The 22,471-nt window shown below is 36.9% G+C and overlaps 1 protein-coding gene across 2 annotated transcripts in view; it reads right to left on the bottom strand.

Annotated features, from left to right (window-relative positions):
* The window catches only part of ANKRD28 (ankyrin repeat domain 28), a 208,167-nt gene that overhangs the window by 74,506 nt on the left and 111,190 nt on the right, over positions 1 to 22,471 (bottom strand). For both annotated transcript variants that reach the window (XM_080814650.1, XM_080814649.1), the window contains exon 3: positions 3,510 to 3,588. In XM_080814650.1, the coding sequence (XP_080670776.1) occupies positions 3,510 to 3,588 (79 nt within the window). The remainder of the gene's footprint in view (positions 1 to 3,509; positions 3,589 to 22,471) is intronic.

A 22,471-nucleotide genomic window follows, 5' to 3' on the forward strand; every position in this document is an offset into this window, starting at 1 on the left:
ATTTTCTACAAATTATAAGAGCCTTTTCACTCATTATTTGCTGAGCTACTGGGGCTGTGTTCAGTAAGAGACTTATGTACTTACCTATAGTTTTAAAGGCTTTTATTTTTTTTTAATTCTAGAATTTGTTGAGTAAGAATATTCTACAGAGTTTATTTTGTTTCATTGTCTCTCTGGACTGTGGAAATAAACTCTTATCTGTACTTCCCTCACAGTTAAATAACTCTTTCCAGTTTATCATTTCAGATTGTGACTGGATTTCACAATGGGGAGGAGAGAATTTTTAAGAGACTATATCTAAAAATCACTAAAAAAAAAGGTAATTCCTGATTTTTACTTATTTGGCAGGACCAAATAAAGTTGAGTAAAGAAAGAAGGCCTGCTTAAAAAAAATTAATAACCAAATTTTGAGTTATCTATGATGTACCAGCGGCTTTTCTAGGTATCTTAACTGCAACATCTCATTTGCTTTAAACCTATAAAATCTGTATTATTTCCACTTTTTGGAAAAGGAAGTTGAGCCTGAGAGATTAAATAACTTCCCAAAGATCACAGAGGTGTTACTAGGTGGGACCAAGATTTACACCTACATCTGTCTGGACACTATCTGCAGTGCCTCTCATGGCAACATACAGACTGTTTTATTTATTTATTTTTCATCTGTAAGTTGAAAATGAAGGTTCTGGTTTAGTAGAAACTTGGCCTTGGATTTCACTCCAGCTCATTTTATTCCAGATCCAAGTAAGTTATTATTTATTTTTTCTTAGAGCCTAGGTGGCAGTCTGAAGAACAACAAATCATTTGTTTTCTTTCCTTTTTACTTACCTGAACCCTGCAACCCCACATTCCCAGATTTCCACCTCTCCCATTCTCACTTCAACTAAAGACTTGGGAAACTGAGATCAAAATGTAAAGCCTAAACTTATATTACTGGGGAGTCTGGGTGGCTCAGTCAGTTAAGCATCTGACTCTTGAGTTTGGCTCAGGTCATGACCTCAGGGTCATGAGATGGAGTGTCCTGGCCCCGCAACCCACCCACCCCTTGTGCTGGGTGAGGAGCCTGCTTAAGATTCTCTCTCTCCCTCTCCTTTTGCCCCTCCCCTCCCCACCCCACCATGGGAGTTTACATTCTAGTAAGGAGAGAATGATAGGAAATGACTAAGTAAAATTTTAGAAGGATATCAGATAACAATAAGTACTAGAAAAAAATAGATAACATGGAGAGGAAAAGGATGGTGGTAGTGGTGGCAGTGATCAGGGACAACTTCATCTCAGTAATATTTCAGGAAGGACATAAAAAAGGCAAGTAAAGGAACAAGTCATGTGGTTACCTGAGAAAAGAGAATTTGAGGCTAAAGAAGGAACATTTCAAATACCCAGAGATGGTAAGCCAGTGCCATTAGAGTAGAATGTGCAAAAGGGAGAGTAGTAGAAATTGAAGTCAAAAGAAATTTGGAGCAAAGAAAATACAGTATGAGACCAATGTAAAAACTTAGTTTTATTCTGAAAACTATAAATTAATTAGTGACTTTATTTTTCCAGCCCAAAACAGCTACATGAGCTATTACCTCATGAAACTGGTAAAACACAATATAATACTAAAAGTAGTTTTCCAAGACAAGTTGAAATAGCATTTATATATATATAGTGGTTAATTTTATACATTATTTCTCTTTGAATTATTTAAAAGAAATTAGGCATTCTCTCAAATGCTTATTTCAAAGCTGATATCTGATATTACCATATTCATAAAGCTCATCTGACTATCGTACTTACAAATATCAAGAAGTCAACCTTCTATAAGTAGCTCAAAATCCCTGATGCAAAAATTCACTTTAAAAGCCAGTAGTGAGTCAAATGGAACATCTGAAGAGTTTCTCCTAGGTTATAAACTAAAAATGGGAAGAAGAACCCTCCACTTTAAGTCACAAAATCTTTATGTTAAAATTGAAGTAAATGAACAGAAATCTGCGTTAAAATAAAAAATGAAGTAGAGTTCTTATCCAAAGTCCAAGACATTAAACTAACTAGAACGTACTATTTCTAACATAGCTATGTCTTAAAGAAAAAAGAAATTGTTTCTTAGATAATGTTCGTAAAGAAAACTGCATATATAAACCTATATCCCATCAATTCATATTATTATAATAGAAGCCTCAATTAAGAGGAAATATGATTTTTTTCTTGTACCTCCTCAGTTCTCATTTCTAGTAAATTTAAGCTGCTAACTAGTGAGCTAGCATCCACAGAGGAACAGATACCTTCAAGAAAGTGCTTCTATGATGAAGTTACTCATGAAAACTAACAGAAGAATATCAGCTGGGGAGCACTAAGTAATGTATATGTCGTACCCCTGAAACTAACAGTTCAACAAAAAAAAGTACTAGCTGGGTCAATATTCAGCTATACTTAATTCTATATGATCATGCAATCTGTTATAAAACCCAGATTTAAAAATTTTTATATATTTATGAAATGACAAAATTCTGTTTAGGTCTTTTTTTTAGAGAGAGAGCAGAAGAGAGCACAAGCAGAGGGAGAGAGAGAATCTCAAGCAGGTTCCATGTCTAGCACGGTGCCTGATGCAGGGTTCAATCTCATGACCCTGAGATCAGACCTGAGCCTAAATCAATAGTAAGACACTTAAGTGACCGAGCTACCCAGGCACCCCTCTATTTAGGCTACCAAATGAGATCTTCATTCAAAAATTCTCTCAGTGCTCCTACTCCCAAATATGAAATGAATGATACTATTTCTCCAGTTGGATCATGTGTCATTCTATAATCTGGGAACATAAGCACAACACAAAAATGTGCATCCTTTTCCAATAAATATAATAATCTGGCTACAACAAAAATATTTCTAAGCTCTGTTTGACTGCAGGCAGTCTGATCACAAGAGGAGCTATTCCGTAAGAAACAGTTCCACCATTACTGCATACTGCAAAGTCTTAAAACAGTTTAGGAGAAATTAAAAGATAAAGTACAGGTTTCTATTTTACAGGCCCTCAAAAAGAGGCAGATAAAAGCTATTTAAAGACAGACACCTTGCTGGCATCGCTTTCAAAATATATCCCAATCACCCCATTTCTCACTCTTTCCACTCCCTCACTTGGTCCAAGCCACATCACCTCCTTCTAGCAGAACTGCAATTGTCTCCCAGTCACTCTGTGGTTAATCAGGCCTACTATGAATATTCTATATAATGCCTGAGCCTAGATACTGTTCATCTCACTCTATTATCCTGACCTACTTTTTCATTTTTCTATGGCACTTAATCATCTTCTAACATGCTCTAAAATGTACTTGTATTTACAGCCTGTTTTCCTTATTGGAGTATATACCCACCAAGGGCAGTCATCTTTGTTTTGCTCTTAGACATACTCTAAGCACGAGAACAGTACCTGGTACTTTGAAACAAATACACAGAAATAATCAGCCAGGTTTCATAAATATTAATTTGACAAAAATATGCATGATGTGCTCTTATTAACCAGAGCTTTACCATACCAGATAAAATAAGCAGTTCAATGATTTCTGCATCTCCAAGATAGGCAGCAGCGTGCAGTGGAGTTCTCTTTTCATTGTCCTATAAGAAGAGGAAAGTTGGAATGTAAGTTTTAATATAAAATCAATTTCAGTATACTTTAAATGAAGGAAAACCATTAACTACCAACTTACTGGTTCCATAACCCTAGTCTAAGCAACCCATTAACAGATTTTTTCTGTGCTAGGAGAAGAAAGGCACCCCCCCCACCAAAAAAAATGTTTTGGTCTTAAAGGAACAGCTTTATTAAGTAGAGCAAAAATAAAATCTAAGGTGACAGAGAAATAGCTTCTTAGGCTTTCCTTGAATAAAAATGCCTATGCTGCTGATATACATAGGCAAATTTCCTTTATTTCATCCTATTTTTCCCCCAATATACTTCCACAGTTTTACACAGTTTGGAACTGTTGACCTAACTAAATAAAACAAACCTTAACAAAACAAAAGGTTTGCGTATCAAAAAATGTTTCCACAAGTACCCCCAAATTTTTCTCTGGAGATTTGAAGCTATCCCTTAAAACAATCTTAGGATTTCTTAAAATTCCTGCCAATTTTATTTGTGGCTTTAAAATATATTTCTATCTTTGGAAATATAAAAAATACATAGTCTTCTATTTTGCCCAGTGAAGGAAACCATCAACAAAACAAAAAGACAACCTACTGAATGGGAAGAGATACTTGCAAATGATAAATCCCATAAGAGGTTAATACCCAAAATACATCAAGAATCTAAATGACTCAAGACCAAAAAACAAGCAATCCAATTAAAAAATAGGCAGAGGACCTGAACAGACATTTTTCCGAAGACATACATATAGTCAACAGACACATTAAACTAACTACCATCACTCATCATCAGGAAATCAAATTAAAACCATAATGAGGTATCATTTTACACCTGTCAGAATGGCTAAAGTCCAAAGGACAAGAAATAACAAGAGTTGGCAAGGATGTGGAGAGAAAGGAAACCTGTGCACTGTTGGTGGGCATGCAGCGTAGCCACTGTGCAAAACACTATGAAGGTTCCTCGAAAAGTTAAAAATAGAACTACCATAGGATCCAGTAATTCCACAACTGGCTATTTACGCAAAGGAAACAAAAATACTAATTCGAAGGGATACACGTGCACCCCTATGTTTATTGTAGCATTGTATATAATAGCTAAACTATGGAAGCAGCTCAAATGTCCACCCACAGATAACTGGATAAATAAGACGTGTATACATACACAATGGACTATTATTTAGCCATAAAAAAGAACAAAATCTTGCCATTTGCAACAACATGGATGGACCTAAGGGGTACCTAAGTGAATAAGTCATTCAGAGAAAGACAAATACCATATGAATTTATGAAACAAAACAAATGAACAAAGAAAAAAAGAGCCAAAAAAAACCCAAAAAACCAAACCCACTCTAAAATACAGAGAATAAATTGGTGGTTGCCAGAGGGGAGGTGGGTTGAGGGAATGGGTAAAATAAAGGGGTTTCAGAGTACACCTATCTCGACAAGCACTGAGAGATGTATAAAACTGTTCAATCATTACACTGTACACCTGAAACTAATATAATAATAATGTATTTAATTATACTTCAATTAAAAAAAAAACATACTCTTTCAAATCTTCCTTCAAGAAAGAAGATACATCTAATGCAAGGCTTGATGTACCTCCTTCCCCCCGCCCCCCAAAACCAATGATATCCAGTTTGAGAAGCAAGATCTTGAGGCAGAATCACATTCAGGGATTTTTAATTCATATTTACACCTCATGTAAAGTTACAAAAATGTTGTTTCTTTTTCTTTTTTAAAGATTTAATTTATTTATTTGAGAGAGAGAGAGAGAGATAATGAGAGAAAGAGCAAACGCCAGGGGAGAGGGAGAAGCTGTCTCTCCACTGAGCAGGAAGCCCAATATGGGGCTCAATCCCAGGAGCCTGGGATCATGACCTGAGCCAAATGAACCAACCCAGAGCCCCAAAAGTGTTGTTTCTGAGAAAGCTATTTATTTAGTCTTATGTTGAAATTTACACCCATTTTTTGGATAGAGGATCTGAGATAGACTGTTAATTGTTTTCCATTATTTATTTTCCGTTTGTCCACAGGAATAAAGTTGTATCTGGTAATTTACCCACGCAGTGAGAGAATATACTCCTAAGTCTGCCTTTAAATTTTGTTACTTAATGTGGACCAGTGTGGTATGTGAACTGGAAGTAAAGACACAACTTTCAGGTCATCCTCAACTTAAAAGACAGTCACCTTACATCTGGATTAATACTTTCCCACTTCCCACAGGCTGGAAGGCAGATGTGAAACTGAGCCAGCTTTTAACCCTACAGAGGTAGGCCAATATCCTGGAAGACGGTCATGATTTTGAATGATCTTATAGAACAGACTTGGGCCAATATCCTGGAAGACGGTCATGATTTTGAATGATCTTATAGAACAGACTTGCTCCACAAACCTGAACCACTAACTCCTATAACTACTAGGAGAAATAAATTTCTTTTTCTAAAATATATTTGTGTGTGAGAGCCCAGAGAGAGAGAGAGAGCAGAGGGAGAGGGAGGCAGAGAAGCAGTTTCCCTGCTGAGCAAGGAGTCTGATACGGGACTTGATCCCAGAACCCTGGGATCATGACCTGAGCTGAAGGCAGATGCTTAACCGACTGACCCACCCAGGCATCCCTAAATTTCTCATTTAAGTAGGTACTGTACTGGGGGCTATTTTACGATATTAGCTTTCAAGATTTAAGAAAATGAGTAAGTTTATTTCACATCATAATAATTTTCTAGTTTGGTAATACCCCACTTACTCTAAGAAAGAATAGTCAGACAACTGAGAATAAATTAGGGGAAAAAAGCTGCTAGTCAAAAGAGAGGTTAAAAAAATATTAATAGGCAATCCAAAAAAGATTTAACAGTAGCATATAAAGGTATTTTAAATATGTGTGTAAAACAATTATAACTGGCTCTTCGCTGGCTTCTTTATATAATTTTAATATATTTGTAACATTGTTTTTGTCCTTATAATAGTAACAGGTACTTCAGTAAAAGGAGGTTGGCATAGTGACTATTAATGTTATTTAATAAGCTAAGAGCTCGTCTCTCTAACCGCAATTAATTTCCATAAGAGCATGTTTTTTTATTCCAATATATACCTCAGCAAACAGAATGCTTTGCACAAAAATCACCGAATAGTTGTTGAAAAAGCTAACATAGAACCACCAAAATCTCAGGCTTTCTTCAAAGCTGAATCCTAATTTAGTCATTTTAATAAAAGATCTTTGGTTTAAAACTTTTCAGTGTTCATCATTAAGAAAGCAAACTTCTCTAGAATGTTTAAGTATGATCAGACTTACTCAAATTGAGAAACATATCTATTACAAAGGATAAACCACACACACAGTGAACACACAAAGTGAGTCATTTATGTGTAAGAGATGTCTGCAATTCTATGACTCAATGTCTTGAATACTACTCATGTATTTTATGACTCATGAGCATAGTTTTCCTCTCTACAAATCAAATTGAAGGAAAAAAAGAACACTTCGGTTAATTTTAAAAGAAATAAATTTATGAATCATATTTAATTTACTACAATTAAATACTGAAAATTACACAATAAAATATTTATTTAAGGTCTCAGCAAAATTTATTAAAATAAAAAAATGACTATCCCCTTGCATGTACTAATTTTATTTCAAGGAATCTTTTTAAGATAAAGAAAATCTAATGTATATGTAAACAAAATAATTAAGTATATTTATAGATTATTGTAGGAAGGAAAATAATGGAAACAACTTAAATGCCCACCAAAGGGGAATGATTAAAATGAAACACAAGAAGTTCTTGATCAACCTTCATTTAACCAACTCATAGGATTAATCAATAGTCTCTGTTTCCTGAGTAAAACTAAAGGCGGCTTTGGCACACCACATATTTTGACTATTAGGGTATCACTAATAAGCCCTTACACTTTCGTTCCCACCACTGGGTATCTATTTATCAAGGGTAGGATACGTTTGTTACCACAACAGTTTGTACAAATTGTTCCGGCAATCATAAGTATGTGATTTAATTAAATATTATTTAAACTGATAAAACAGGAATGAAAAAAGCAAATTGTTTCTATGATCACTAGGTTGAACATCACATGAACACTCAATAAAGGTAAGCTACCACAAAAGGGGCTACTGAATTCGGTGTGGCTGAAAATTGAATCACTAAGGCAAATAGCAAACAAATGAAGATATTTGATTCTTCAATGTCTAAATTCTCCCATCACTTAAAGAAACCCAAAATGGGTTAAAGATAACGCACTGGGGGTAGATCTGTACAAGGAAGATAGAAATGAACAATGGTGTCAACAAAAAAGCCTTGGCTCAGTTACAAAACAAACGGCTGGCAAATACACATTGTTGCAGTAAAATGCTTAAAGATCACTTTTTATTGTTCCCTCTGTTAAACTGATTTAACTTCTTAACTACCAATTATGAAAGTTACCAGGTAAGAGAACTTCTAGATGAACGTCAGTAACATGAGACACTATGTAAGCGTTCTACATCCAATCCCATTGTGTGGGTTATTTTCCTTCCACACATCCAGGCAGTGCTCCAATACCAGGTGGTCTTGCCATTCAACTCAATTCTGATACTATCAACTAGGAGAGCATCAGATCCCACGGGCTATAGGTTCAGTCTTATAAAACTCTGCTTCCCCTGGCCCCCATTTCAAATGCCGATAGCAAGTCCAGGTTGTGTACACCTGTGCTTCTTCTAAACCAACAGCTATTATTCAGAGGTTCTCCTGGCTCCCATCTTGCTGTGGTGTTCATAAGGTTCAGGAAACCAGTTTTCTCACTAGATTACCAGTTTATTACAAGGATATTAAAAGATACAAATCAATAGCCAGATGTCAGAGAAACAGAGTGAGATGCTGAACAAAGAACTTCCATCCTGGTTATACCAGGTGTCCAGCACAGTGGTAAGTATTAAGTGTTTCTGGTTAACCAACTCAGAAGCTCTCCAAACTCCTTCCTTCGGGGTTTTTATGGAGGTTTCATTACATAGGCACAACTGATTAAATTGCCATCCACTGGCAAATGGGCTTAATCTCCAGCTCCTCCACTCCCCAAAGGTGATGGCAGGCAGATGGGAGAGAAAAGTCCCCATCCTCTAATCACAAGGTTGGCTCCACAGGCAACTAGCCTGAATTCTAAGCTTTCTAAAAGTCACATCATTAACACAAAAAAGACATCTTTCATTGCTCTCTCACAGGAAATTCCAAGGGTTTTTAGGAGCTGAGTGCCAGAAATAGGATTATAAATCACAGTATCACACTATGCTCCCAATTTAAAATAACAAGCAGACCTCAATGTTCCTTATCAATGGAAAAGTCTCTAAAGCACAGTGATAAATGAAAAAATGCAGGCTCAGAAAAACTGTTATGATAAAAGCAGCTAATACACCCACTTAGGCCTTAATACGGATAAAATAAGTATCCTTTGGAAGGATACTCTAGACACTAATACAGTGATTACCTCTGGGTGAACTGGTGGACTAGGGTTTAAAGTGTGAGAAAGATGGGGCGCCTGGGTGGCTCAGTGGGTTAAAGCCTCTGCCTTTGGCTCAGGACATGGTCTCAGGGTCCTGGGATCGGGCCCTGCATCAGGCTCTCTGCTCGGCAGGAGCCTGCTTCTTCCCTTTCTCTTTGCCTGCCTCTCTGTCTGCTTTTGATCTCGGTCTGTCAAATAAATAAATAAAATCTTAAAAAATAAATAAATAAAAAAAATAAAGTGTGAGAAAGAGTTATTTTTCACTATTTGTGGCCTCTGGTATTGTTTGGAGGTATTACCATGTACAGGTTTCAAAAAGTAAAAGAAAAAAGAAAAAAATTTAAAATAACATTTAAACCAACTGAAAAGCTATTTATTAAAAATTCTTAAAAATAATTTACCATGCCAGACATTTCACAAGTATCAGGTATCCATTTCAAAAAGAAAAAAAAAAAAGTTTCTTAGATATTAAGTCAGTTTTTTTAAAAGAAACTATTGCATCTCAATGTAGTATTCCTAAAAAAAAAATCTCAACTAGAATTACTCATACACACACTGGACTCAAACAACAAAGGTTAACCCATTCAATCATATGGTTTTCATCATTTGATCACTTGAACTTCACATTTCTTAAAGTTCTTATGTAAGTAATCAGAAAAGATATTTTATTCATGTGACTAGGACAACAAAAAAATTAAATCCCCACCCTCCCCAAATAAAAACAACAACAAAAAAAGTAGCTGTAACTTTTATAAGCAATTATCCTGAAAGAAGATGATATACATTAGATAGGTTAGGAAGATCAGTGATTGCTAACCACCTGGGGGTTGGGCCACAGGCATATGCTGGTCTGGTACTTTACAGAAGAGCTACACAAGTGATTAGAACATGAAGGAGCTCTTTATGGTGATGCAACAGTTCTGTAGCTTAAACATGTTGGTAGTTACACGAATCCACACATGTGACAAAATGTCATAAAATTGCTCACACGGACATTACTACCACATCCAATCCTCCTCCAAATGGAGTGAATGCAAAAAACCTAGTGAATTCCAAAAGAAATCTCCACTTTAATTAGTTGTATGTGCCAATATCAGTTTCCTGGTTTTGGTAATGTACAGTATGATGTCACCATTTGAAGAACCTAGTTTATGGAAACAAAGGATCTCTCTGTACCATTTCTGCAATTTCTAGCATATCTATAATTCCTTCAAAATAAAGTTTTTAAAGAAGTATTCAGAAAAATTGTGAATTATATTTTTATATGTTGTGTTACAGTGAGCTCCAGAAGCAGTTTATGAAACACAGGCCAACAAAGTTGGGTAACATATGGAATGAGGCTGTGAGAAAAAAGGGAATTCATGGTGGGTCCCAAGAACAGGCCAGGAAAAGGGTTAGATGCAAGGGAGGTAGCTTAAGTAAAACCTAGGAACTAGGGGCGCCTGGGTGGCTCAGTGGGTTAAAGCCTCTGCCTTCTGCTCAGGTCATGATCCCAGGGTCCTGGGATCAAGCTCCCCATCAAGCTCTCTGCACAGCGGGGAGCCTGCTTCCCTTCCTCTCTCTCTGCCTACTTGTGATCTCTGTGTGTCAGATAAATAAATAAAATCCTAAAAACAAAAACAAAAAAAACAAGCAAACTAGGAACTAAAAACTGCACTTGTATATTCTCAATATTTTGTGTAGAAGCTTTTTTTTTTTTTTAAGATTTTTTATTTCTTTGACAGAGAGAGAAATCACAAGTAGCCAGAAGTAGGCAGAGAGGCAGGCAGATAAAGAGGGAGAAGCAGGCTCCCCACTGAGCAGGGAGCCTGATGTGGGGCTCCATCCCAGGACCCTGGGATCATGACCAGAGCCGAAGGCAGAGGCTTAACCCACTGAGCCACCCAGGCGTCCCTGTGTAGAAGCTTTAATGTAAAGCAAATTTCAGGATCAGGCTAGTATAAGAGGAAACTATACAGGATGGGAAAGCAGAAAGGTGAAAATTTAGAAATGATAAAGTGAAAGAAAGTGAAACAGAACATTTGTACAAGGAGAAATATTTAGAGACTGTGAGAATCCATCCACTTACATGGATTCAACCACAACTTTCAGAGCAAGAAGTCAATTCTGTAATTTTGCCCTTGACAGGGTACTGAAAGTGTTCCTGTATATGAGCTGTAATTTAAGAATAGTAATCCTAGCAATCACAACAATTAACACTAATGTAGCGCTTACTTTATGCTAGGACTGCTCCAAGCCCTTTGCCCTGCAGGGTTTAAGAACTGAATGTGTTTCCTTATTTAACATACAAATCAAAGCACAAAGGTTTAGGAACTTATTAATCAAGATCATATGGCAGTGGCAGAATCAGTATTCAAGCACAGGTAGTTGGGCTCCAAGGTATGTGCCATTTGTTAATTTACCATGTAGCCTCTATTTGTAATGCTCCACTACCCATTTAACCACAGTCTGCTTAAAACTGATCATTCTCCTTCAAAACATTCTGTGACCTGGCTTCATTTTTCTTGTCAAATTTTTATCATAATTTTCTCAGTAATTCTTTTCCTTTCTCTTTTATTTGCACTGCTATCAGACTGAAACTCCCATATTTAGTATTTGGATATTATCCTCCAATGCTCAGTTTCCAGTCCACAGAGCTCCGCTGGACTTAACTAGGCCTTATCAGATCCAAACTTGTCTTACCCCTTCATAAATAAGTTATGATGCCTGGTTGTTCTCAAAATTGTACTCGAGGAAGCTCCTTGGTGAACCTCAGCCTTGGGGATGTGGTTCTGCAGGGAGCTGGTAGATGTTTGTAGCTGCTTCAAATAAGAGAACTCTAGCTTACTTTGGTACATGCTTTGTATACTTATAGTGATTTGGAAAAATCATTAGATTGTGTTTTAATTAACTTGATTTTTAAATTCACTACTACCCACCAGCTTTATTCTCTCATCTGCTAGCATATTAGAGATCTAACTGGTTTACCTGCCAGCAGATCAAGCTTAGAAGGCAATTTCACATTTACTAAAACCAGTAGCTGCCCTGCTCAATCAACTTTAGTGGCTATCATCACCACAAAACACCTCCCTTCTACTGCCATAACTTGATATTCAAAAGCCACTAACCTGTAGCTGGAACCACAACAGTTAATCTCTACTAACAGAATTAGTAATGCACATTTTCATCTTTCCCCTTTGTTCCATTTGCCCAGAATGACTTTCTCCTGCCCAAATCCCTTCTATTCTTCATGGTCCAGGTCAAGTTCTATCTCCTACACCAAGTCTTCAGGACCATGTTAGTATACTCAGATATCTCTATCCTGACACTATCATCTGTACCATACAGCTGTCATTTTGGTAACTGCTCAATTTTAGGTTTACGCCATGGCTTCATAATTAAGTAATAAATATCTAGAGAAAGCAAACTGTTTTAATTTTATGCCCATATAGCACCTGGCTCAAAAATGTGTATCCCACAGGCACTAGAGAGGTTTAAACAAAATAAAACGTTAATAAAGAAAACCTGCTACGAATCATGATATTCTAATGTGTTGGAAGTTAGTAGAAGACTTCTATAATTGATTTTGGGGTCCTAGAACAAAGCACATTCTAGAACTGCCTCTAACAGACAGTTAACCAAATTCCTAGGTACAGACAATTTTCCACAAATGAATCAAAAACCAGTTTTAAGATGTATGCTACGATTCTTTCTCAAGAAATACTCTGAAAACCTCTATGGAACCTTAAAGTTTCAGATTATAAGATGAAAAGTCATCAGTATTTTGCAGAGCAAAGTAACTTGAAGCAAAAAGTGTTTTAACTAAGTATATCAGTTTAGTTCTCATATTGTCCTTAATAGTTACTATTAAATACATATATTAGAGGGGCGCCTGGATGGCTCAGTCTGTTAAGTGTCTGCCTTTGGCTCAGGTCATGATCCTGGGCTCCTGGGATTGAGTCCCATGTGGGGATCTCTGCTGAGCTCCCTGTTTCTCCCTCTCCTCCCCCGCCTTTTTAAAAAGATTTTATTTATTTTACAGAGAGAGAGATCACAAGTAGGCAGAGAGGCAGGCAGAGAGAGAGGGGGAAGCAGGCTCCTTGCTGAACAAAGAGCCCGATGCAGGGCTCGATCCCAGGACCCTGAGACGATGACCTGAGCTGAAGGCAGAGGCTTAACCCACTGAGCCACCCAGGCGCCCCTCTCCCTCTCCCTTTGCCACCCCCCTGCTTGCACTGTCTCGCTCTCTCTCCCTTGCTCTCTCTCAAATAAATAAATACGTAAAATCATTAAAAAACACACACACACACACACATTAGGTAGCACTACTGGGTATAAGTGACAGAAATCTAAATTAAACCAGTCTGGCAAAATATATTTATTAAAAGGAGTGAAAAGCCTCATGGAACTGAGTATCAAACAACCAAAATTTAGGTAAGGAAGGGGATGGCTAGGCCACAAGGACAACTAGAATCAAGTACTGGAAACATTCAGGACCACCTTTAATCTCTTTTTTTCCATGCATCAGCTTCTTCCTCTTTTTTTTTTTTTTTCTTTTTCACCAACAACACTTTTCCTCATAGTAGGAAACAAAGTCAACCATCATAGATCCTGAGATTTACTCTTAGAACCTCAGCAGTCCAAAGAGAAGTCTTTTCATCCCAAAACCCTAAAATAGTATTCTGATTGACTCAGTTTTGGTTAGATCCTCACTTGTATACCAATCAGGTAAGAATAGGTAAAACAGTTATACTGTATGTACAAATATTATATCAATGTACTGTATTACAGTAGCTATGTGGAAAGGGGAGAATTTCTCAGAAAATGAGGGCAACCCTACAGATTTTTATTTTGTGGTAGGCACTGCATAAAGCACTTGAAATAGCTGTTTTATTCTGCAAAATTATTGTAGAGTTTAACATTATTTTTAAAGACGAGGAAACTGCCTCCGTTATGCTCTTCATCAAAATGTTCTACTGACGACTTCAATTAAATGTACGCAATCAGTTCAATCCCTATTTATTCAAAGCTGGACCAGCTGTGGCTTCTCTTGAGAATCTTGAGAGCAGCAAAACTGCTACAAGTAAACTGCTCAGCAACTTGGGTTGGAGGCTGAGTTTCCACATACCTAAGAAAGCTGAAATCTAGCTTAATACTTCTACAGAACAGAACTATCACTAGCCTATAAACGATGCATTTCTCTATTCCCTTTCTACAGTTGCCCAGAAAGGAAAAGGAATGGCTAAGGAATAATTAGGTAACAAAGCATGCCATCTTTCTTTCCATCCCTTTAGAAAAGCTGCAATAGCTAGAGATCCAGGATTGTATATATTCATTTATTTTTATTTTTTATTTTATTTACCCAGTGCTCATCACAAGTGCTCTCCTTAATCCCCATCACCTATTTCCCCCATCCCCCCCCACACCTCCCCTTTGGTGACCATCTGTGTGTGCTCTGTAGTTAAGAGTCTGTGTCTTGACTTATTTCTCTCTCTCTTTTCCCTTTGCTCCTCTGTTTTGCTTCTTAAATTCTACATATGAGTGAAATCAAATGGCATTTGTCTTGCTCCAACTGATTTACTTCACTCAGCATTATACTCTCCAGCTCCAACCATGTTGTTGCAAGTGGCAAGATTTCATGCTTTATCACTCAATAATATTCTAATATATACATAGACCACATCTTGTTTATCCATTCATCAACTGATGAATACTTGATTGTTTCCCTATTTTGGCTATTATAAATAATGCTGCTACAAACATAGAGGGGCATGTATCCCCTTTTGAATTAACATTCTTGTATTCTTTGGATAAGTACCAGTAAAGTGATTGCTGGATCATAAGGTAGCTCTATTTTTAATTCCTTGAGGAGCCTCCACACTGTTTTCCACAGTGGCTGTACCAGTCTGCATCCCCACCAACAGTACACAATGGTTCCTTTCACTCTGCATCCTCTTTAACACCTGTTGTTTCTCATGTTGTTGGTTTTAGCCATTCCGACAAGTGTGAGGTGGTAACTCATTTAGTTTTTGTTTGCATTTCCCTAATGATCAGTGACGTTGAACATCTTTTCATGTGTCTGTTGGTTATCTGTAGGTCTTCTTCAGAGAAATGTTTGTCTATGTCTTCTACCCATCTTTAACTTGGATTATTTGTTTTTTGGGTTTTGGGTTGTGTAAGTTCTCTCTGTATTTTGGATACTAAGCCCTTATCAGATGCCTTTGGCTTTCCTTTTCACAACTTCTTCTCCTGCTTTGCCAGAGAGGACCCCTGATGGGATGAAATATGTTCTCAAGAGAAACTCTAGGGACAATTTATTTTCCCACTATCTTCAGGTTTTTAAATCCACGAACAAGGTCTTCTTCAACATTTGGAAATTTTACATTTTTCCCTTTTTCTCCTTAAGTTCATGTTTCCATGCCACATCTTTTGTATATCTTCGCCATAAGGGGATATATTTTTAGGCTTTAAAGTCTTTTATCAACCACTTTATAGTATTTAGTTTTCGTCATCTCCAGGGTTAAGACATTGGTCTGTGCTGTACTAAACCTCATTCTGTCCGACCGTGAACACGCTGCTGTTTCCACTGGTCCATAACTGAATTGCGGGAAAGACAGACTCCACGAAGGCAGGTTATCTCCTCCAGTGAAATCTAAGAGGAGGCGGCGAGGCTCTGGGGGGTGATGGACCCAACGTGTCTCTTTGGGAGCGGCCAAGTTCCGGAAATGGAGAGGGGCGGGAGAGGCCAGGAGGAGGAGGAGCAGAGCGGGCAGGGGGCCCTCCAGAGACGTCGACATGTCCAAGGCACGGGGTGGGAGGAGCCTCTGTCGACCTGGGGAGATCGGCGCGGGGCGCAGCCAGAAGGGGGCTCAAGAGCCTCAGGCGCATGGCACCTTGGCTGGTCGCGGCCGGGCTCCAGGATTGTATGTATTTAAATACTGGAGACATTGCAAAGTCTCATAAGCTGAAAATATATAGCAAGAATAATTCTACCAGACAACTCACCAATGAATACATAATAACTTATAATCAGCTATATTTTAAATAAAATACTTAGTTAATTCTGCTGCTTAAACTAAAAAACTGAAACATTTCATCTCAAATAATGTATCTTCCACGTGGCAAGGGATGCATTACAAAACCTAATCTCTTCACTACAACAAATGCAATCCAAATTTAAGAAATCCAGAACAATACAATGGATGCTCAATAAATATTTGCTGGCTTGAATGTATCAAACTCATGGACAAAATTCATAAGACAGATAAAAATTAAAGTCAAACAGAAGCACAATTCACAATGTAAACTAGAAATGTTTAGTTTTTGAGAACCACCATCACTTTGGATGACAGCAGACAGATTTTACATGCCCCTCAATCATCTTTGTAAAAGGACACAGTAATGAACAGTAATGAACATATTCTAAGGAAGCTGGAGAAAGTGGGGAGTGGGGGGTAGGTAATAAGAGACAGGGAAGGGGGAAAGAGAGGCAGAAGAGGGAGAAAAGTTATTCTCCTAACTCAATATGGTATTAACGAGATTTTTAAAGCAGTACTCTCTTTCAGGACATAAAATTAATGTTTATGGTTAGTTCTTTAATTGTATCCTTTGTAGCTTTTAAGTGCAGAAGAACACCAATTAAAAATGGTTTTTAAAAAATGATTTATTCTTACATAGGATGGGGACAAAGCTGGTTGGTTGAGCAACTCAAAGACATCATCTAGTTCTCTCTCAAAAATTCCACCTGCCAACCACAACTATACAACCACAGTATATAGGCTCATCTCAAGCTAGTTCACCCCAAACAGCAGCCAGTAGCAGGAAAGAAGCCATCTCTTCCTCTCACTCCTATTTTTAATATTTAATCTTTTTTTTTAAGTTAAGACAATTATTTTAGAGCAGTTTTAGGTTCACAGCAAAATTGAGGGCAAAGCACAGAGATTTCCAAGCATACATATCCTCCCTATGTATCCTCCATACAAGCACAGCCTGCCTTCACCATTATCAACTGCCTCTAACAGAGTGATACATTTGTTACAAGTGATGAAACTATACTAACACTATCATGATCATCCAAAGTCCAAAGTTTACCTTGGGTTTCACTCTTGGGTGACATAAATTCTACAGATTTGGACAAATGTATAATAACACGTATCCATCAATATGGCATTAGAGTATTCTCACTGCCCTAAAAATCCTGTTTTTTACTCATCTCCACCCCCCACCAACCCTTCATCTTTATACTAGTCTCCATAGTTTTGATTTTTCCATAATGTCATAGAGTTGGAATCATAAAGTATATAGCTTTTTCGGATTGGCTTCTTTCACTTATCAATATCCATTTAAGGTTTCTCTGTATCCTTTTATGACTTGATAGTTCATTTCTTTTTAGTGTTAAACAACAGTCCATCGTCTGGGTGTACCGTAGTATGTTTATCCATTCACCTACTGAAGGATAATTTGGTTGCTTCTAAGTTTTTGAAATTATGAATAAGGTGGCTATATGAACATGTGTGTGCAGGTTTTTGATGGAGGTAAGTTTTTGACGTATTTGGATAAATATGATGGCTGGATTATATAAGTATGTTTAGTTTTTTAACAAACTGCCAAACTGTTTTCCAGAGTGGCTGTACCCGCTGTGCATGAATGAGTTCCCTGATTTTTATATCCTGGTATGGTATTGTCAGTATTCCCAATTTTGGCCATTCTATTCAGTATGCAGTGGTCATCTCCCTCTTGTTTAATCTGCATTTCCCCAATGACAGATGATGTGGAGTAGCTCTTCGTATGCTTATTTATTTCTTTAACTTCTTTAGATAAGTGTCTGTTAAGGACTTTGGCCATTTAAAACATCAGGCCGATTGTCTTATTTTTTAGTTTTAAGAGCCCCTTATTAGATGGATCTTTGCAAATATATTCTCCCATTCTGGGGCTTGTTTTCTCATTCTACTAACACTGTCTTTCCCAGAAGTATTTTTAATTTTAATGAAGCCTAGCTTATCAATTCTTTCATTGATCATGCCTTTGGTGTGTCTCTAAAAAGACACTGCCATTACAGAAGATCATCTAGGTTTTCTCTGATATTATGTGCCAAGAACTTTACAGTTTTGCATATAACATTTAGATCTGTGATCCATTTTGAGTTAAATTTGTGAATGGTGAAATATTAATCTATTTAGATTATTATTTAGAATATTAATATTATATTACATATATTATTTAGAATATTAACCTAAACAGATTGGTATTTTTCCATGTGGATATCCACTTGTTCCAGTATTATCTGCTTATATAGCTACCCCTACCTCTTTTGATAAGTGTTATTAGCATGGTATGTTCTCATTATCCAGTTACTTTTACTCTGTAAATTTCTTTTTATTTAAAATTTTTTTTCCTTGATCCACTATGACAATCTCTGCCTTTTAACTGGTATATTTAGAGCATTATTGATACAACTGGGTTAATATATACTATATTTGTTACAGTTTTCTGTTTCCCTCATTTTTTGGTCCCTATTTTTATCTTCCACTTTTTCTGCCTTCTGTGGTTTTAACTGAACATATAGTATGAATCCATCTTCTCTCTATTCTTAGCATATCGGTTATACTTTAAAAACAATTTTTAATGGTTGCCCTAGAGTTTACAGTATATATTTATAACTAACCCAAACCTATTTTCAAATATCACATACCACTTAGTAACTAGTGTTAACTTTTTAATAACAAATTAATCCTAATTCCGCTTCCTCTCCCTTGCATCACTGCTTTCATCCATTTCATTTACATAGAAGTGTTAGTACATATATATGAAAGATACTATATATTCATAATACTAATATGAATATATACTATATATTCATAATATATATTCACACATTAGCACACATAATGGAATACTTGATTTTTTAAAATATTTTATTTGTTTATTTGACAGAGAAAGAGAGGGAGAGAGAGCTCACACAAGCAGGGGGAGCTGCAGGGAGAAGCAGGAACCGTGCCCAGCATGGAGCCCGATGCAGGACTTGATCCCAGAACCCTGGGGTCATGACCTGAGCCAAAGGCAGACACTTAACTGTGTGAACCACCCAGGTGTCCCTGCATTGTTAAACAAGCTTTGTATTAGATCAGTTAGAAATAAGAAAACTATTTTCATTTTACTTGGGATATATTCCTTCTTCTTATGTAGATCTAAATTTCTGATATCTATTATTTTCCTTCCATATTAAGAACTTCTTTTAATATTTCTTACAAAGCAGGTCTACCAATAACAAATTCTTTTAATTTTTATTTGCTTGAGAAAGTCTTAATTTTCCTTTGCCTTTTTAAATATTTCCCTCCACTCTCTTCGTATTTGCATGGTTTCTGAGAAACTGAATACCTTTGCTCCTCTATAGGTATTTTATATCTTTGATTTTCTGCAGTTTACAAAATGATATACCTGTTTTTTACTGTTGTAGTTTTTTGTTTACATTTATCTTGCTTAGTGTTTGCTGAGCTTCCTGGATTTGTGGTTTAGTGTCTTGACAGTTGGAAAATTCTCAGTCTTGATTGTTTTAAATGTTTCTTCTGTTCCTTTCTCTTTCTTCTCCTTTTGGCATTTCTATTACAAGTATGTGCACCTTTTTTAGTTGTTCATATTCTGTTCTGTTAAGTCTTTGTTCTCTTTGCTTTTTCAGTTTAATGATTCTACTGCCATATCCTCTAGCTCAGAGATTTTTCTTAGCTCTGTCCAGCCTATTAAGAAGTTCATCAAAAGCGTTTTTAAAAATCTTTTACGGTGTTTTTTTTTATCTCTAGTATTTCCTTTTGTTTCTTTCTTAGGATTTCCATCTCTCCTCAAATTGTGCTTTTGCCTTCTGGTATATCTCACAGTTTTTTCTTGATAACTAGATATCATATGTTGGATAAAAGTAACCACTGTAAGTAAATAGGTCACTTAGTAATTAATTGCGAAGTGTGGGGAAGGGGCAGTGCTCCTTGATTAGGTCTTTCAGTGAGCCTATGCCCCTGGTCTGTGAACTTCACAAGTGTTTCCCAGTTTACCCTCTCCTGCCTCCAGGTGGGAAAGAATGGCTAGAGGGAGTTGGATTTGGGTATCTGTCTTCCCTTGGGTCAGTTAGGCCCTGGTTAACTAGTTTCCCTTGAGGGCAGGCCTTGTTAAGAAGAGGAGGATGCTATGACGTACTTCAAAATGGTTCCCTTTCCCTCCACCCCTGCTAGAACCATGAGGGGTCTTCTCTGATATGTTCTGTGAGAACCCAGTCCAGCTCCTGGAGTAAACCTTATAATATTCTGGGAGCCTGTGAGTGGGTCCCCTAGTGTTTTTAACTCTTGAGTTATCCATACTGAACTTCTTAACAATTTAGTCAACTAAAGTTCAGTTTTTCCTTCCCCAGCACTGATTCTTGAGCAGTTTCTGCTCATGAGTCACTCTTGAGTCTTCAAGCCTCAGCTTTCTCCGTTCATCTGTGACTTTCCAATCTTGGGAGCAGTGGTTTGCCCTTGGGTCCTCTCCTTTATGGACCCAGGAAAAGCTGTTAATTTTTCAGTCTGTTCAGATTTGTACCTGTTAGGCCAGACTGGTGACTTCCAAGTTTCTCACATGTGGAACTAGAAACTGGAAGTCTCCTTTGTGTCTATTTTTATCTTTTTACTTTTTAAAATATTTTATTTATTTGAGAGAGAGAGGCAGAGAGAGAAGGCGAGAGAGAGAGAAAGCACAAGCAGGGCAGGGAGAGGGAAAGGATGAAGCACACTAGTCACTGAGCAGGGAGCCCATGCAGCATGCAGGGACTGGATCCCAGGACCCTGAGATCATGACCTGGGCCAAAGGCAGATGCTTAACTGACTGAACTACCCAGCATCCCCCCAACCCTTGGGTCTATTTTTGATCAGTGAGGAAACTGCCCAGAAGGCATTCACATACTTCTTTTCACTTCTCATTGGCAAGTCTTGTGTCATCTGCTATGCCTAAATCAGCCACTTGATTATGACACCGCTGGAGGTGGGAAAGGGGTCCTTTTCCAGTGAGATGGGGGATAAAATGCCCAAACAAAATGAGAGTACTGTGCATTAGAGGAATTTGGAGAATAAATGGACACTAAGTAGCCAAAGTTTCTTCCACTTTGTGATTTTTTATACTGCCTCTGATGTGGTAACAGGGAAATATCAGACTAAGAAGGATACCCAGAGAAAATATTCAGATCAATGTGTACTATCCACTGACACGGAAAAGGTAACAGAAGAAAAAAGGAATCATTTCAGCTGATTCTAAGCTAAAATCTGCTTCCATCCAAAATTAATGTGAAATAACCCAGGATTAAGTGATATAATTCATAAAGCAAATATAATAGTTTACAGAATTGTCAAAGTAATACATTAGGGACAGAAATAGCCTTAGAAATCAAGTTCAATTACCTCATTTTGCAAATGAGAAAAAAGTCTAATTTGCCTAACATAGATCAAGGTCCCTGAGGACCTCTTCATTTCCTTACAGTTTAAATAAGTTAACAGCAACAGTGATGTAGCAATCATTCTTGATGTCCACATGTTTATCTCTAAATATCCAGGCATATGTTAGATTCTGGAAAAGAATAGATCTTTAAAAATCATACCAGTAACAAGGGTTTCCTCACCCTTCTATAACTGTAGAAGTATGGTCCCACTCTAGAAAATTTTTCCACAAATGTTATTTTTTATAGCTCTCTATTTTGGTTAGTTACAAGTAGGCGACACTTAAAAAGTACAAAGTCTGGGAAGAAGAGTGAGAGATTTTCATTTCTTAGGAAAGAATCACAGAAAAAAGGTGAACCTATTATAAGACAAATCATTTGAGCATTAAAATATCACAATCTTGTTTACAAGACTATATAAGTAACTGAAAGATTTATACATTTAAACCAATTATTAACAGTTTCACTTTATGGCTAGTAAACAAGGAAGATACATCTAACAAATCTAACAAATCAATTTCACTACTCATACTTCTTGATCAAGTTTTTTTTTTTTTTTAAACTAAATCAGTGCCTTGAAGTAACAGGATAGTCCACTCCATTTATAAACAAAGACAATGCTACCCAAAGATGCCCCACTCAACTTTCAGTATTAATCTGCAGCACAAGGTAACATTTTACACAGCAACAACTTGAAAAAACGAAATCTAGACTGTCACAAATATACACACATACACTACCCACAGCCATGATATTTGACTGTTAAATTAAGCATATATCCCAAGTTAATAATGGTGATCTGAATATGCAGTATTAGAAAATTACATATTTTATAGCCTTTAACTTAGAGTAGAACTGAAAAATCAAGTATCAAATTATACAGCTACTATCAAAGAAAAAAAACTCTTGAACTTGAAATATACCAGTTAAATCACTAGATTT

This window comes from Martes martes (genome assembly GCF_963455335.1).
Source record: "Martes martes genome assembly, chromosome: 1".
NCBI lineage: Eukaryota > Metazoa > Chordata > Mammalia > Carnivora > Mustelidae > Martes > Martes martes.